The 18,533-nt window shown below is 47.5% G+C and overlaps 1 protein-coding gene across 1 annotated transcript in view; it reads left to right on the plus strand.

Moving 5' to 3' along the window:
• The window catches only part of LOC117979316 (aldehyde oxidase 2-like), a 127,881-nt gene that overhangs the window by 69,199 nt on the left and 40,149 nt on the right, over positions 1–18,533 (plus strand). Inside the window, 12 exon segments of the mRNA XM_063595089.1 lie at positions 1,092–1,185; positions 2,650–2,759; positions 4,542–4,726; positions 6,043–6,238; positions 8,247–8,339; positions 9,376–9,545; positions 10,769–10,883; positions 11,824–11,946; positions 15,099–15,129; positions 15,132–15,194; positions 15,982–16,106; positions 16,832–16,965. Of these exon segments, the coding sequence (XP_063451159.1) occupies positions 1,092–1,185; positions 2,650–2,759; positions 4,542–4,726; positions 6,043–6,238; positions 8,247–8,339; positions 9,376–9,545; positions 10,769–10,883; positions 11,824–11,946; positions 15,099–15,129; positions 15,132–15,194; positions 15,982–16,106; positions 16,832–16,965 (1,439 nt within the window).

Raw genomic sequence — 18,533 nt, forward strand, 5'->3', positions numbered from 1 at the left:
ATGTTTCCTTTAAAACAGCTCTCAAGTGATTTCAAAATGTTCTCTCCCCAGTCAGGAACTCTGACGAGGTACACTGGTGAGGAGAAGGTGGCAGGAGAATGAGGGGTTGGAAACCACCCCAAAAAGAGGACTAGGGGTGGGAGGATAGGCAAAGGGAACATGAGAGCTGCCTTGGACTATGTCTAGACTCCTGAGGTCTGATGTGTTATTACATATGAGCAGAGAGTAGAAGAATAACTGACAGATGAGGGTCCAGGGAGCCAGATTTCAGCTCAGGGGAAACAAAAAAAAATGTAAAATGGAACTGCTCATAAAGGAATGGGGATTCCCTGTCCTCACCTGTATTCCAGTCCAGACCGCAGCAACCAGGAGGTCACCGTAGATTCCTTCCCTATGCTGGGAGGAGAATCTTGAGTTCAATGGCCAGTCATTTCCCTCCCAAGTTCTGAAATGCTACAGGCTCCATCAGATCTGAGTGAGGGCTCCCAGAAAAGAGTGAAAAGGCAATTCTCTGTCCAACTGTGTGGATGCCTCAGAACACTGACACAGCCCATGTGAAGTCTGGCCATTTCAGAAGCCCACAAGAGATGAGGCTGAGACCCTTTGCACCAAGGCAAGATGGCACCTCTGTAGCCAACACCATGGCCATCTTCACTGTTGCCAGGGCTGAGTGGGGTGGCTCACTCCCGCTGAGCCTCCCTGCTTGAATCTGAATCCCAGGCCTGCCCCTTCCTAGCTGGGGACATTGGTCAAGTTTCATAATTTCTCTGTACTTCAGTGTCTTCATCTGTAAAATAGGGATAACGACACCCACCTCACTGGGTTGTTGTGTCAGGGGTTAGACAGTGCGTGGAACACACCGGTGTTAGGTAAGTGCTAGGCACCCTCGAGTCCTCTTCCCATCCAAAGAAGCCAGTGGGAGGGGCCCTCCCTGACAAGCTGAACCCACACCCTCTGCAAAAGAGAGAAAGACTGAACTGACTTAGATTCCTCTTGACCCTTTCATGGCCACTAAGAGGACCATCAGCAGGTGCCTTCGGGGTAGAGAAGCTGAGAGATGGAATGACTGAGCTGTAACTCTCTCTCCTTAGTCCTTAGGGGGGCATGTGATAAGCCGGCATTGCTATTCGGACCTGAATCCAATTCTTGCTGTGGGCAATGCTACCCTCAATCTGATTTCAGCAGGTAAGCTGCCTCCAAACACTCTGAACAGCACCTAGAGATCTTTTGTCTTTTCTATTTATTCTTTTAAGGAACTGCTTTAAGTCAGAGCCCAAGTCTCTGGTTCTCAATTCACCATGGGGAGCCCAGCTCATGAGGGAAGGTGCACTGATCCAAAAGGCAGCTGGTGTTTCCTTCTGACACCACACACGCACACAACCTGGGACCACACACTCAGTTAGCTCACATGTTCGCCCACGTGTCTTGCTTGACCAGTAAACACCATAGGTGATGTGCAGAGGCTAAGCTGAGGGCGAGGTTGCAGTGCGCACTCTCCCTGTGGGCCAAGGAACTGCTCCTGCTCCCCCATTCTCATCATGGGCTCCCTCCACGAACACACAGTCCGAGGCCCCCACACAGTGGCTCAAAGTTGCCTCCCCACCCCCCAGTTGCTGTGTAAGAAGCTACAAGGCTGGTGTGGACACACAGTGGACATCCACACAGGTTGTGGTGGGCCCCTGGGAAGGGGTAGGCAGCGATTGATTTTAATTGCTAGCTGAGAGGAACGTTCCCTTGTGGTGGCTGCCCACTAAACCTCCCTTTCATCTCCCCAAGCACCCTGCACACTCACACTGCCCCCAACTGCCCCCCAGATACTAATACCACCTTGACTGGATGCAACTACATGCCAGGCTGTGCTGGGGCGTTGGTCATTACCATTGGCTGAAGGTCTGCTTTCGCAGCTCAGCTAGAGCCATCTCCACCCAGAGCACAGCCCTGGCTCCAGCAAAGGCAGTAGATCAGCTCGCTGGCCCAGCAACAGGGAGGGGCCAGGCAGAGATCAACCATGGGAGCCTCCTTTGGGGCACCCTGCTTCCTCACAAGCATACCTACATTCCAACCAGCACAGCGCTCACTGTGCCAGGGATCAAATGCATGTCACAGTCCCCAGGCCATAGTTTGATCTCCTCACTGCACTCCTGTGGGCCAGAGAGCACAGTTGTGGTCACCAGAGGGGGCAACTGGGCTAGAAGGAGGTTTCAGAATTTTTCACTTTGTTTTAAAGGTGTAAGTGTCTGTCTCAAGAGCTGACAACAGCAGGAAGAACAAAAGGCAAAGTCAGTGGCTTGAACTGAATTGAATAGTTAAAAGTGCAAACCGTGTGTTGGCTTAAAGTTGTTGACTTAACAAGTGATCATAAGCACTGAACAGGTTCTATGTAGTTAACCACAGGCCCAGTGAGCCTTCAAGGCAGAAGAGACCCCAGTTCACATAGCACATATGCTGATGAGAAAATAGTAATGTCATTACGGTGCCACCACCTGGGACCCCATGATGGGACCCTGTGACTTTGCCGTGGACTCAGACCTCAGCCTTGCTCTGTGTAGAGGAAGCTGGCCTTTCCTTCTCCACTGCTGACATTTAAAAGAACAGAATAATCTTGCTCTCCTTGTTGTGACTGTGCAGAAATATCATTCTCTTCCACAGAAGGTACGCGGCAGATTCCTCTAAATGAACATTTTCTTGCTGGGTTGGCAAGTGCAGACCTTAAGCCAGAGGAAATTTTGGAATCTGTGCATATCCCGCACTCTCAAAAGGTCAGAATTCCGCTGGTTGCTTTTGAGGGTGGTTTTTCCTTTTTCATAACTGAGTCCAGTCATCTTTAGAAATCTAAAAACAGATGGAAAGAAAATAACTCTGCCCTGCAAACCTGTTTCCTGTCCAACTGCAGATTGGGCCAGCACCAAGGCCCTCCGACAGCCAAGAGCAGGCAACTCCGGGTGTGGATGTGGGGCTGTTGTTCTAGCTGCAGGGTGGAGCCTGCTGAGGGCCTGTGGTCACACCACCACACCCCTCATGGCCACGAGTTCAAGCTCTCGGGCTGTCAAATGGAGTGTCTCTAACTGACCCACAGGGAGATGGGGGCTAGGGCTCAGCTGTCCCACACCCCACTCTAGCCAATAGTTCATGGGCGCAGGAGGGCCTCTAGTTGTTCGCTAACTCAGAATCTCTGCGGCTGATGTAGCCACCCAGCCAGCTATGGAGCTGACCTTCTGTCCTCACTGCCTGCTCCCTGTGCCTCTGCCAAAGCTGTACCTGAATCTAAGAGGATAGTCTTCCCAGAGAGAGGCAATGCAACACACACCCACCCACACACACACACACACACACCCTAGCTCAGCCCCCAAAGTCCCAGAGAGGAGCAGCCAAGACTCTGGGGCACCAGGATGAGGATGGCCCACTCCCCATCCGGGGCCTTCTGCTACAGTAGCAGTAATATTCTTCTACAGGGGCATTGGTCGTTACCATTGGCTGAAGGTCTCTGCTTTCCCAGCTCAGCCACAGCCATCTCCACCTGGAGCACAGCCCCGGCTCCAGCCAAGGCAATAGATCAGCTCACCGGCCCAGCAGCAGGGAGGGACCAGGCAGAGATCAACAGTGGGGGGCTCCTTTGGGGCACCCCTGCCTCCTACAACCATGCCTACATTCCAACCAGCACAGCTCTGACTGTGCCAGGTGTCTTGTTAGATTGTGTCTGTGTGATTAATTAATAGCATCAAAAGCCGGGTGGCAGCCTGGTTATGGAGGGAGTCATAAGTTATGCTTTCAGCCATGTGTGATCTTCATTAGTTTTTCCTTTGGAATGGAAACTTTGAAATGTGTTCCCATTTAAATCCATGAAAAGGCAGCAGACGGAAAAACAAGCCCACTCAAACATGTGCACCCTTGGTGGCGGCACAGATGGAAATGCACAAAGGGGCACAGGCCGTCTTCATGGACCCCACCTTGGCTCACCAAAGGTCATGGTGCCAAGGGGTCAGCTGGGACAGCCATCACCTTTGACTCTTCCTCCTGACACAAGATTCCCTAGCCACTGCTGGAAAGCTTTGCTCGGCTCCCTTCTGTGCTTTGCCAAGTGGAAAAGCAATCATTTCTACAAGCCAAGCAATGTGGTGGGTCTCCTTTGCACTTTTAGCAAATCACCTTTAAAAGCCCCTGCATTAGGAGGGCTCCTCCAACCTCATGGGGAAAAGGTGTCTGAAAACTGGAGGGAATGGCCCCTGGCAATGCCAGCACATGGACGGGTGTCCAGGCGTGAGTTCCCACAGCATCCCGTGCAGAGGCGTCCTGGCCTCCAAGGGAGAGTGCGCGGTGGTCCCTGTTCCTTGAGGGTGTCCGAGGCCTTGAGAGTGGGCCTTGGGGAGGACGCTGTTCTCACTTTGAACGAGAAGTCAGCCAAGGTGTCCTCTAATTGTGCCAACTGTCTTTGGTGTCTTGTCAGATTGTGTCTAAGTGATTAATTAGTGGCAACAAGAAGCATAAACCATGTTCTTAGTTTTGTCATATCAGATAACCCCAAATGGTTTTTGTCTCCACAGTGGGAATTTGTGTCAGCCTTCCGACAGGCTCAATGCCAGCAGAATGCCTTGCCCCACATGAATGCCGGCATGCGAGTCCTTCTCAAAGAAGGCACAGACAGCATTGAGGACCTGAGCATCGCCTATGGAGGGGTGGGGGCTGCCACCATCAGTGCACACAGATCCTGCCAGCAGCTCCTTGGGAGGTAAGCCAAGAGCCCGCACCCTGAGGGGGAAGCTTGCTGTTAAATAAAACAAGTGGAGATCTGTCTCTGGCAAGCGTCAGTAAAGCCCTGGGAAGATGGAAACTATTACATGAAAATCACTGCCTGTTCTTTCTGCCATTTTGCTAAATGAATTAAACCTTATTTGACTTTGATTAATTGGATGCCAGTCTTTGGATGAGGTATACAACAAAAGTGACCTGGCCTGAGTTCAGCCAGCCGGTGATTTTTTCCCATCTGCCCTTGTTCTCTTACACAGATCGACAGCCTAGTCATCCTGGTGCCATGGCTTATGCCTATAATCCCAGCAATGTGGGAGGCCAAGGCAGGAGGATTGCTTGAGCTTAGGAATTCAAAACCAGCCTGGGCAACAAAACGAGACCCTATCTCTACTATATATATATATTTTTTTTTTTTTTTTTTTTAATTAGCTGGGCATGGTAGCATGCACCTGTAGTCCCAGCTCCTCAGGAGGCTGAGACAAGAGGATCACTTGAGCCCTGGAGGTTGAGGCTGCAGTGAGTAGCGATCATGCCACTACACTCCAACCTAGGTGACAGAGCAAGACTGTGTTTCAAAAAAAAAAAAAAAGTCTAGCAAACCCACCCTGGGCAGTGTCCAAGCAGCACCTAATGCTCCCACCGTTAAGTGCACTCTATTTCTTCCTCAGTGAAGTCAGTCTCCAAGTCTGAGTCCCGTTCAGTTCACAATGGAATTGGCCCTAGTGGTCTGTTTTGTTGTTGTTGTTTTTGAGATGAAGTCTCACTCTGGCACCCAGGATGGAGTGCAGCGGTGCAATCTCGGCTTCACTGCACCCTCCACCTCCTGGGTTCAAAGTGATTTTCGTGCTCAGCCTCCCAAGTAGCTGGAATTACAGGTGTGTGCCACCACACCCAGCTAATTTTTGTGTTTTTAGTAGAGACGGGGTTTCACCATGTTGCCCATTCTGGTTTCAAACTACTGGGCTCAAACTATCCAGCTGCCTTGGCCTCCCAAAGTGCTAGGATTATAGGCGTGAGCCATCATTCCCGGCCTGCTCTGCTTATTTAATTCTTGATTCTAGCATGTCTGGCTGTGGAACATGGTCATGTTTAAGTTGCAGGTCCCATTCTCACCCTGCCATGACCCTTGGGCCACTCGATGCAGCCTCCCCAGGCCTTGGTTTCCCTAAGCAGCTTGATTAGGTGATTTCTGAGTTTCCGAGGAAACTCTGGGGTCTCTAAAAGGTCACTATCCCATATCATGCCATGCTAGAAACTGCCCTCTAACCAATTCCTTCCTGCCTTCGACCCTCCCAGGTGCTGGAATGAGCTGATGCTGGATGAGGCTTGCAGGCTGCTTCTGGATGAAGTCTCGCTCCCAGGCTCAGCCCCGGGTGGCCGGGTGGAATTCAAGAGGACCCTAGTCGTCAGCTTCCTCTTCAAATTCTACCTAGAGGTTCTGCAGGAACTGAAGAAGCTGGTAAAGCTAGTCTCTGTGCCTGTGGGTGCTCTGGTGTATTCGCTGGCTGGGGCTGCTGAAACAAAGTAGCACAGCCTGCCTGGCCTGAACAATAGAAACATGTTCCCTCACAGTTCTGGAGGCGTCAGCAGGCCTGGTTCCCTCTGAGTGCTGTGCAGGGGACTCTGCCCCCTGCCTTTCCTCTAGCTCCTGCTGGTTTGCTGGCAATCTTGGGCACTCCTTGGCTTCTAGAAGCATCACCCTGATCTGTCTTCATATGAAGTTCTGTGGGTACATGTGTGTCCAAATTTCCCCTTCTCACAAGGACATCAGTCATATGGGATTAGGCCCATCTTAAGTAGCTCGTTTTAACTTGATTACCTCTGCAGTAAAGGCCCTGCCTTATTCTGAAGAACTGGGGCTGGAGTGCTGGGACTTCAACACAGATATTTAGAGCAGACACAATTTGACCCATAGCATCTGGCTCTTATGTGTTCCTTGCACCCATAAGCTCACAGCTTTCCCATCACTTTGGCAAATTGTCTTGTGCACAGCCTGTGCTGTTACCTGTCACCTGCTCTGAGTCAGGCCTTGTCAGTTCCCTGCCTGCCCTCCTCCTGGAATCCAGCCCTGAGGGGCTACATGAGGCTCATGGCGCCAGACTCTCTGCAGTCCGCAAATGTTGACTGTGTGCCCTGAACACTGAAACACTGTGGTGTCCCTGCTGCCAGTTTTTTCTTTTAAAATCAACTTTATTGAAGTGTAATTTACACATCATAAAATGCACCTATTTAAATTCAGCACATGTTGACAAATGTGTATATCTGTGTAGCTACCACCTCAAATTTTCCATTATCCCAAAAAGTATCCTATGCCCCCTTGTGTCACCATCTTGCCCCTGGCCCAGGCAACCACCAATCACTTTGCTGGCACTAGAGATTCATTTTGCCTCTTCTGTAATTTTATGATCAATCTAAAACATAAAATAATATTTTATTTTTCAAAACAACCAAAACTGCCCAGGCATGGTGGCTCACACCTGTAATCCCAGCACTTTGGGAGGCCAAGGGAGGCTTGGGCCCCGTAGTTGGAGACCAGTCTGGGGAACATGGGGAAACCCCATCTTTATAAGAAATAGAAAAATTAGCTGGCCGTGGTAGCACATATCTGTAGACTCAGCTACTTGGAGGCTGAGGTGGAAGGATCTCTTAAGCTTGGGAGGTCGAGGCCGCAGTGACCCACGTTTGTACCACTGCACTCTAGCCTGGGCGACAGAGCAAGAGCCTGTATGAAAAAAAAAAAAGAAAACACACACACCAAAAACTGATGTGTATGCTAATGTTTAAATAGCTTTCTAGATTCTTCTGATTGTAAACTTTTGGAATAAGCTAAGCAAAGCAAAATATATTATCTCTCTCTCTTTCTCTCTCTCTCTCCTTCTCTCTCTCTCCACCCCTCCCCTGACCATGATTACAACTCACCCTACCTTGTATTCCCTGTTCCCCAACCACAGCTCACCCCAAGAGCCTGCTGTTCTAAGGTATCTGATTTTCACAGACTCAGATGAAGACCCTCATCAACGACACTCACCAGGATAATCCTTGCTGCCATTTAATTTCTGAATCAAGACACTTGACAAGTTTCAGTGACACCCAGAGCACCCTCCCCACCTCTACCGCTCTCCCAGGAGAGTTGAGTTCCTGAGAAAAGCAATCTGGCTTTGAGTCCTTTTGTGTGCAACGGATACCTGCTTATTCTGGGATGGCTTATCTAGCCCATTTTCCTTGCTTCTCCTCCTGCCTCTACCCCCACTCTCTGGCAGGCCTCTGCCTCGTCAGGGTGGCTTGAGGATCAGATTCCAAGCAGTCAGTCCAGGTCCTCATTATGTGGAGGGAGGAGGGGAACAAGAAACCTTCATAAAACATGAAGCCGGGGCAGGTAGTATGGATCGTGGTTATGCACACTATGCTGGATACATTAGCCAAGTCAGTTTCACGTAAACCAAAGCCCAGTTTAATTGTAGCTAACCAGCTTATCTTTATTGTTTTGAATCATCTTTCAGGACAGCCGTCATCATTCTGAAATTTCAGACCAATTCCTAAGTGCTCTCGAAGATTTCCCAGTCACAATACCCCAGGGAGTCCAAACGTACCAGGTCAGTGAGTTTGATTTAACTGAAACCTGCAAACTAGAGCTGTGCTGAGCAAGCAAGCTTTTCAGAGCTGTGGTTTCAAGTCTGACGTTCTAGTCGTGGCTCTTTGCTTAGTCCGCGTCAGGGAGACGCTGGAATCTGAGGTCAGGCCCAAGCTGCTGCTAGATGAGCTCAAGGCTGAACCGTCTAGCTAATCTACAGTCTAATCATTATAGTCTCTTCAAAGTGATATTCTTTGGGCATTTGTTTGATATTTACTCAGAAGAGCAACCGAGCCAGAAGGTTCAGCCCCCAGCTCTGATTGCAAATGTTTAATCTCCAGTCAGCAAACAAATGCCCTGCAAGTAACTGAACTCACCGTTCTGGCAGGACAGTTTAGAAATTATGGATTCTTGCTACAGCACAACGCCTCTCCCACCCCACCTCCACATACATGCACACACACACACACACACACACACACAGAGAGAGAGCTTCCCTGAGAGGAGCTCCAGAATAAACACTATCTCCACCTCCTTACAGCCTAGTGATGTTTTTGTGCCACTCCCAAGGGCAGCCAGGACACCTTATTCTGGATCTGGGGGGACTCTGTTGCCATCCCCCAAACCCTGTGCCAGAGGCCCCAAACAAGTCCATACTTGGGCTTCTGGCTTGGATTTTGGCATCCCACCTTGGGAACTGTATCACTTTACCCCCCATCATCATGAGGACAGTACCCGTGGACAGACTGATCATTGGAAAGGTGAGGAGGCAGGACAGCGAGACCCCTGAGAACACCACCAGGGAAAAGAAAATGCCAGAAGGAGAAGCTGGGGTGCCCCTTCACCTACTTCGCCATTTATTGCCACATAACTGAAATGACAATTCACTGTTCTAGTGGCATCATCAATGTGTCACACTCATCATCTGGCCCACTCCAGTGTTTGTCACCCGAGGGTGACCGTCCGATTTCTCAATCCTAGCTCAGGAGTGTTGGTGATAGGCCAGGCCACTTCTGAAAAATTAAAGGCTTCTGAGGCAACTCTTGTCTTCCCTGTAGAGTGTGGATCCTCACCAGCCTCTCCAAGACCCAGTTGGACACCCTATCATGCACCTGTCAGCTCTTAAACATGCCACTGGGGAAGCCATGTTTTGTGATGACATTCCCATGGTGGATAAAGAACTTTTCATGGCTTTGGTGACCAGTAGCAGGGCTCATGCAAAAATCATGTAAGTAAACGAAGAGCTTTCAAGAGCCTTTTAAAAGCACACTTGGGGACCCCTCAGAGGAATGCGCCCATGCTCCTGCCATGTCCTGAACTTAAAGGACCTAAAATGGAAAGAATAAAGAAAAGGTTGCCAGCTCCAGGAGGAAGGGAGAGCATCTATAAATGAACATCATGGAGAGATAATAAAAATCACTGGCTAGGCTCAGTGGCTCACATCTGTAATCCCAACACTTTGGGAGGCCAAGGCGGGCAGATCACCTGAGGTCAGGAGTTCAAGACCAGCCTGGCCAACATGGTGAAACCCTGTCTCTACTAAAAACACAAAAATTAGCTGGGCATGGTGGCACACACCTGCAATCCCAGCTACTCAGGAGGCTGAGGCAGGAGAATCACTTGAGCTTGGGAGGTGGAGTTTGCAGTGAGCCAAGATCGAACTACTGCACTCCAGCCTGGGCAGCAAAGTAAGACTCTGTCTCAAAAAAGAAAGAAAAATCACAGTTACAAGTCCTTTGTTTCCCTCCTAACCTCGCAAAACCTCAGCTCCCTGCTACAGCTTCAGACATGACTCAAAGGCACAACCCTGATAGAGAGCTGGTATTGAGGTGGTGGTGAAATACCCACTTCATGCCCAAGAATGAATGGCCCCTGTCCCAACCTTCAAGAACGCCCCTTGCCAAGGCCACACTATCCCTTCTCCACCTCCCAACCCCCAACAGCTAAAGTGTTGTCTCCTGACCCAGCGGGAGTCTCTTGGACCCTACTCCTTGGCCAGGTCTGTTCTGATTGGTCAGGACCTAAGCTGGATTTGTTGTCATATATTCCGATTTTCAACCATGTTCTATCCCTCTCTCAAATTTAGGGCCCTCAAAGCTTGCTGATTTCTACTTCCTCTTTTTTTAATTTAGAGACAGAGTCTGGCTCTGTCATCCAGGCTGGAGGCAGAGGCACCATCATAGCTCACTGCAGCCTTGAACTCCTGGGCTCAAGCCATCCTCCCACCTCAGCCTCCTGAGTAGCTGGGACTACAGACATGCACCACCACCACACCTGGCTAATTTTTATAATTTTTTTTGTTGAGACAGAGTCTTGCTATGTTGCCCAGGCCGGTCTCAAATTCCTGGCATCAAGTAATCTCTCCCTTCTTGACCACCCAAAGTACTGAGATTACAGACATCCACCACCCTGCCCAGAGTGATTTCTACTTCTTAAATATCTCTTGTTTAGATCAATTGATGTGTCCAAGGCCCTTGAACTACCCGAAGTGGTTGATGTGATAACAGCTGAAGACATTCCAGGCATCAATGGCGCTGAAGGTGACAAATTGCTGGCTGTAGATAAGGTACGTCTGGGACATGCTCTCCTAGATGATTCTGTGTAGACAATCACCAAGGTACCCCTCCTGCCAGCTGTTCAGCTCCCAGCTCTTCCTGCCTTTGGGAGGTGGAAGTGCCGAGCCTTCTGGCACCTGTCTACCCTGCCTTTATTCAGCCCTACTAGTCCGGAGTCAGGAAATAACATAGTAAAAGGAAATGTATTACAGAAAAGCAACAAGTCCTAGTTCTGCCACTGTGTGCTCTTGAGTCCTTATGAATTTTTAGGAACACAAGTCAGTACACAACAGGAGCCCCACTATACAAAAACTTTGTTTATCTTTAAACTCTAAAATGTCATGAAGGCAACACGTGTCAACCAAGCTGGACAGAAGACATGGTAGATTCAGGTTACGGCCAACCTCACATCCACTCTGAGCCTTACGTTCACTGAGTTACATGGCCAATCGAACTGTCTGTATTATTTAAATTATTTTTTCATTAAACATATTTTTTAGCCAAGCATGGTGGCTCACGCCCATAATCCCAGCACTTTGGGAGGCTGAGGTGGATGGATCAGTTGAGTCCAGGAGTTCAAGACCAGCCTGGCCAACATGATGAAATCCCATCTCTACTAAAAATACAAAAATTAGCCGGGCGTGGTGGCACGCACCTGTAATCCCAGCTACTCAGGAGGATGAGGCAAGAGAATCATTTGAACCTGGGAGGCAGAGACTGCAGTGAGCCAAGATGGCACCACTGCACTCCAGCCTGGGCAACAGAACGAGACTCTGTCTCAAAAAATATATATTTTTTTAATTTTTAGCCAAGCAGATGTAGTCAAATGCGACTCCAATGTCGTTACTATTGCTAAACAGCGACATCTAAGACAGCAGCCACTGCTAAGGTTGAACTAAGCCTATTCCCACCCAGAATTTTGTATCTGCTTCATGTGTGTACTTTCCACAGGTAGTCTGTGTGGGCCAGATCATCTGTGCTGTGGTTGCAGAAACAGACGTACAGGCAAAACGAGCAACTGAAAAGATAAAGCTCACCTATGAAGATCTGGAACCTGCAATCTTTACCATCAAGGTAAACAGGGCTGGCCGGTCTCTCCCTAAGGTTGTAGAATTAAAAGTACCTTTGTAAAAATCTTAATGAAGGATCTAATTTTTTTTCCTTGCCACTGGTTTGCTCTGGAAATATCAACTTTCTTTGGAAAACATTACTTGTATGAGCTGAAATTATCTTTGGTTCCAAGGAGTGGAAAAGACAGAAGTTTCTCACATTCAAAAAGTCTAGAAGTGGGCAGTCCAGGACTTCTATGGCATTCTGTGTGTTTAGGATCCAGCCTTCTTATATCTAGTCACTCCATCGTGCATTGCTTCCTGGAGGGCACATTTGGTCCACAATGGCCACGGAAGCTCTAGCTGTTACATCCACATTCCAGACAGCCGAGAAAATAAGGTGATGAAGAAGGGTGTGCCCCCTCCCTTTAAGGACACTTCCCAGTCCTTAAAGGGAGGCATGTACATTGCACATGCCTTCCTCCATCTCTTTGTTTGGAACATGGTCACATGCCACACCTAACTGCAAGGGGAGCTGGGAAATGTGGATTTTATTCCAGGTGGCCAGAAAACCACTACAGATCGGAGACTCTATGACTTGAGGAGGAAGGTGAGGATGCATACTGGGAACAGTAATGTTTTCAAGGTGGAGCCCAAATGCAGTGGAACTTTCATAGTGGAATTCCACAGAAACTTCACTCTCGTTTCTGAGTCTAGATAATGATATTCAAATGGTATTTCGGGGAAGATAACGGAGTGAGGACAGACAATTCAGGTGTGGACTGGGGTTTTCAGGTTCTGATTCAGTGAGGGATAGGTTCAGAGTCAATGACTTGAGAAAAGCTTACTTGTTTGTGTGCTTGTGACAGAACATCAAATGTGTCCAGAGGCTTTCATGAACCATTGGGACATTTTAAAATGTAACTAAATGGTACAAATTGCTCAATATTTAAAGTGTTTTAAAAAAAAAGTTTCTTGATCTTCCTAAACCAAATCAACTTTGTTCCAAATTCCCATTTGCCAAGTTTGCAAGAAATCCAGGCCATTTTTCTTGGCTCATTCCTCTTCCTTGGATTGAACTAGGATCCTAATAAGGGTTTTTGAAATTTCCCTTCTAACCCCACTTTCCTCAAGGGGGAAATGGCACCCAGAGGACACACCCACGAACTATTCTAGAATTCAGAATGGGTAGGGATTTAGAGTTCCCTCCGAACAAGACTGTCCAGAGTCATCAAAAAAAATCCTCCACAAATCATTAAATCGTCATATATATAATACCAATAGTGCTTCATCCATCTATTCATTTATTTATATAACTTTATAGATCAGAGGCAACATAGGATCATGGTTACAAACACAGATCCTAGAACCAAACTGCCAGATTTGAATAGTGGCTGTACCACTTACTAGCTGTGTGACCTTAGGCAAGTTATTTAACCTCTCTGTGCCATGGTTTCCTCATCTGTAAAATGGAGGTAGTAATAATACGTATCTCATTAGTTTGTCATAAAATTAAACGAGTTAACAGGTGTAAAGCACTTAGAACAGTACCTGGCATATGGTTAGCACTCACCCAATATAGCCTATGTTCTAACAATATTATACTGTCTTAGTTGGGCATAGTGGCTCATGCCTGTAATCCCAGCACCTTGGGAGGCTGAGGCAGGCGGATCACTTGAGGTCAGGAGTTCGAGATCAGCCTGGCCAACATGGTGAAACCCCGTCTCTACTAAAAATACAAAAATTAGCCAGGTGTGGTGATGCATGCCTGTAATCCCAGCCTCTTGGGAGGCCAAGGCAGGAGAACCACTTGAGCCCAGGAGGCGGAGTTGCTGTGAGTCGAGATCACGCCACTGCACTCCAGCCTGGGTGAAAGAGCAAGACTCCGTCTCAAAAAAAAAAAAAAAAGAGGTTATGCTGTCTTATGACACATTTACAGTATGGCAATTAACATACTTTCACATGTACCAGGATGGCTTCTGAGATCTTAGTATAACAGAAAATGAAAAAATTCAGCTCTATTGTTCCTTGTCTGCTGCTTTGAAAAAATCAAGTGTTCATCATTAGATAGTATGTTTTTAAAAACTTAGCCTAGGCTTGAACACTTCCTTTATCACTTATTTACAGTGTGACTTTGAGAAAGTTCTTTTAACCTCTCTAAGCCCAGTTTCCTCATCTAGGAAACAGAGATCATAACAGAATGAACATAAGGATACAAGTACATACGCTGTTATTGCACAGTGCTTAGCACAAAGCAAGCTCTCCATCAATATTAGCTGCTCCCAGGAGCATCATCAGCAAGAAAGGCTATGGCATCTGAGGCCATCAGAGCATAGGAAGGCAGGAGACAGGTGTCATTCAGAAGTATGAAAAAATACCTTGGTTCTAAAGGCTAAACAAGGATCCGCTGTCAGTAGGTCAGTCCACAGAACCAGTCTTTATTTGTAAGTCAGTTCATGTTATTGTCGGGGGAAAAAAAAAAACATAGAACAAAGAGCTAGAAAAGCCCTTATGAGATGATGCCAAATACTCAAAGAAAGGAACAAACTTCCTATTAGGTTGGTGCAAAAGCAATTGCAAACTGTTATAGCAAAAACTGCAATTGCTATTGCACCAACCTAATACAATGTGTACTGGGCTTTTCTGCCCCAGAGATGTGTAATAACTTGTGTCTTCCCTGTCAAGACAGCCTCAGTATTTTTCAGATCCCTGAGTGAGAGGTTCTTGTACCTGAGCTACCTAAGTAGTCTAACACAAGCATTTTTCTTCAAGGAAAAGTTAAAAGAAAAAAAAAAAAGGCAGATTCCCAAACCTCACCCATCATGCATTTGACTTATCTCATGTTCCCTGGAGAGTCACATTTAAATAAGAAATTAGTATTCATCGTCCAGGATCATCATAGTGTCCCCAGCCCTCAGTTATGAACGTAGCTTCCTTCTGAAGGTTTCGCTAATCCTTCTTGCTGGTTTTCTCTGCAAATCTAGAAGACCTTTCCTTGGACTTCCCATCTCTGCAGCCAGCCTACCGCTCTAATTCTCCCTTGCTTGTTTGACACCTTTCATCTGTCCCGGGAGACAGTGATTTTCCAGAGCATACTGGCTTTTAAGAAAAAACTAACAGTGGAAGGAAAAGTCGGAAGAACTGGCTTTTATGCTTTTTTGTTTTTCTGCAATTTAGGATGCCATAAAACACAATTCATTCCTGTGCCGTGAAAAAAACTTGAACAAGGAAACGTTGAGGAGGCCTTTGAAAAAGTCGACCAAATTGTTGAAGGTGAGCTCCCAGGGATACTTAATAGACTCTGCCTGATTCTATTCTGAAGCAACCATCAAAAGTGTATGATTTCCCCTCAGAAAGTCCAGCCTCTAAAGTCTTGGTGCTTTGCCAAATTTCTCTTACACCTCTTCCTTTCAAATTGTGTGTGTGTGTGTGTGTGTGTGTGTGTGTGTGTGTGTGTGCGGTTTTGGCGTTGGTGGGTAGGGAGCAATAGCATAAATAAAAGAAAATCTCTAAGATTTTGGTTTGGGCAGAGTAAGGAACAAAACTTGGCACTTTTAATTTGTGATCCAGAACTATTGTCTCTGAAACAGATTGCCACAGGACAAATGCCTGGTTCCTTCGTCAGGATAAATCCAGGCCAGCCAGGCAGGGCATGGTGACTCACACCTGTAATCCCAGCACTTTGGGAGGCCGAGGCAGGTGAATCACCTGAGGTCAGGAGTTCGAGACCAACTTGGCCAGCATGGTGAAACCCCATCTCTACTAAAAATACAAAAATTAGCCAGTCATGGTGGCAGGCGCTGTAATCCCAGCTACTTGGGAGGCTGAGGCAGGAGAATCGCTTGAGCCTGGGGGGCGGAGGTTGCAGTGAGCCGAGATCGCGCCGCTACACTCCAGCATGGGTGACAGAGCGAGACTCCACCTCAAAAAAAAAAAAAAAATCCAGGCCAGCCAGTCCACATCTTACTGGCTTTTGAATTCTCCAAGATGGTGGCTCTCCAAGACGGTGGCTTCCCACCAGCACACACCTTAGGAGTTGTTCTGTGCTCATGCTTAACAGGAGAGGTCCATGTTGGAGGACAGGAACATTTTTACATGGAAACACAAAGAGTGCTTGTTATTCCAAAGACAGAGGACAAAGAACTGGACATTTATGTGTCCACACAGGACCCAGCCCACGTGCAGGTAAGGTCCAGGATAACACCCATGTCCCCACCTTCCTAATTCCATGACCGCAGTCGATCCCACAGCCTCACAATCACTGGCCATTTTACCTGCAGAAACCTGGAATCCAAGCATTAGACATCAGACATCAATAATGCAGCCAAGACCTCAGAACCATTTTTTTTTTTTTTTTGGTCTTTTCAAGTAAATAAAAAAATAGTCACAGTAACTTTAGGTTTCAAGAGTACGTTCATTTGCATCGTGCTTAGATGAGCTCTGTGATGAGATGACATCACTAAACTATTTCTGCACTTGATTTTTCTCTAAAAGAATCATCACAGATAACCTTTGGAGTCAACACATCACTTTATAGTACATTTTCATTTCCCCAGTCACAAAGTGCTCTAGGTTTAGCTGCAAACACATCATCTCCTTGGTAGGTTGTCAGGAGTTCGCCGGCTTTCACCTCCTTGGGACTTTAGACTAGGAACCCAGCTTCTCACAGGAATCCAGGGCTCTGACAGTTTTCCTTCTGGAAAATACCATTTTTGTGCTAGAAGGGCTGCTCTGTGCAGACCAACGGTGTTTACGAGCTAAACAGAGCCCCACCAGACAGATTCAGACTATCTCCATTTTTTTTACCAATGGTAGATGTGAATGAATTCTGCTGGGATGCTGTTTCAAGAAACAAAAAGCTTCTTTGCCATTTCACTCTTATAAACCTTCTTGTTATCTCACTTTTACAGAAAACAGTGTCCTCTACTTTAAACATCCCCATCAACAGGATCACCTGTCATGTAAAACGAGTGGGTGGAGGTTTTGGAGGGAAGGTAGGAAAGCCAGCTGTACTCAGGGCGATTGCAGCTGTGGGTGCTATCAAGTAAGTATGGTTGGGGATGCTTAGGGATACAGAATGGCATCAAATGCACAGAGCTGAGGGCAAATCAGTGGCTGACAGTCATCTGGGCTGCCGTCATAACCATGTGTGTGTCCTTGGGCAATTCAGCCTCCTGTCTGTTTCTTTAAAAAATGTAAATAATCATACCTACCCTCCCATGCTTTTAGAGTTATTGCAAAAGTCAAATGTACACAGGACTTTGAATAACTGACATGCTATTGAAAGGAGCAGTGGTACTATTAGCTGAATACCTCCTGAGCTTCAGGGAAAGTGAGCTGTTGAGGGGTGGGGCAAGTCACACTGCCCAAGTGGAGTGCTAGGGGAGGCTGCTCCCTGACTCTTCTTTCCTGCTCTCAGACCGAGAACAGGGTGAGGTAAGGAAAGAAAGCCTCTTCATCCTCTGCCTCCCTGCACCTGGGAAGGGCTGCGTCCTCAGAGTCTGCTCAATGGACAGATGACTCATCCTCAAAGACAGCTCCCAGGCTGACCTCAGCGGAAGGCTCACTCCTTTGCTGTTCATGCCTCAGATTTGTATTTAGTTGGTGCTGCTTTTTCTGTTAATGGTTCATTTTCTGTGGCTAAGTATTCTGTCAGAGCCCCAGAGGGCATGCAAAGTTCACAGGCCCTGCTTCATTTGACAACTCTTGTAGTTCAGAGCTACGTCCTGAAACACTCAGACATATGTCTCAGTCCTCAGTGAGAAGTGGGAAAAAGCAGGATCTGAATCCCATCTCCAATTCTTTCCATAATTAAATCCACTCCACTCACACCCACTGGGGATTCAGCACAAGATAATCAGTTCATTGAATTCCCCCCAGGCGTTGTGGCTTTAAGGCTTCTCAAACACGCACGTTAGAATCATCTGGGCAGCATTTAAATTCCAATGCCCAGGCTGCCCCATACTGACCCAGGCATCCGTATATTTTAAAACTTCCTCAGTGGTTCCACTGTGCAGCCAAGTGTGGCAACCAGTGCCTTAAGATACAACTCTACCTTGGTACCCAAGGGCCATGCATTAAATGATCCCCAGAGTAATGTTCCCAAACCTAATAGTAAGTAAGAGTTGCCTGATGTCATAGAAATTCCTGCCTCAGCTGGGCATGGTGGCTCATGCCTATAATCTCAGCACTTTGGGAGGCTGAGGCAGGAAAATCACCTGAGCCCAGGAGTTCAAGACGAGCCTGGGAAACATGGTGAAATCCTCATCTCTACAAAGATTTAAAATAGAATAAAATAAAAATAGCTGAGCACAGTAGCACATGCCTGTGGTCCCAGCTACTCAGGAGGCTAAGGCAGGAGGATTGCTTGAGCCCAGGAGATCAGGCTGCAGTGAGCCGTGTTCATACCACTGCACTCCAGCCTGAGTGGCAGAGCAAGACCCTGTCTCAAAAAAGAAAGTCCTGCCTCCCCATCCCAGCACCACTGAATCAGAAGTAGCAGGGGATGGACCTGGAAACTGCATTTCCCTGATGTTCCAGATTGTCCTCACAATTAGGGAACACCAGGAAACCCTGCACTAGAATAGTGATTTTCAACATTTGCCTGAAGAC

This window comes from Pan paniscus, chromosome 13 (assembly GCF_029289425.2).
Source record: "Pan paniscus chromosome 13, NHGRI_mPanPan1-v2.0_pri, whole genome shotgun sequence".
In the NCBI taxonomy this organism is placed as follows: Eukaryota; Metazoa; Chordata; class Mammalia; order Primates; family Hominidae; genus Pan; species Pan paniscus.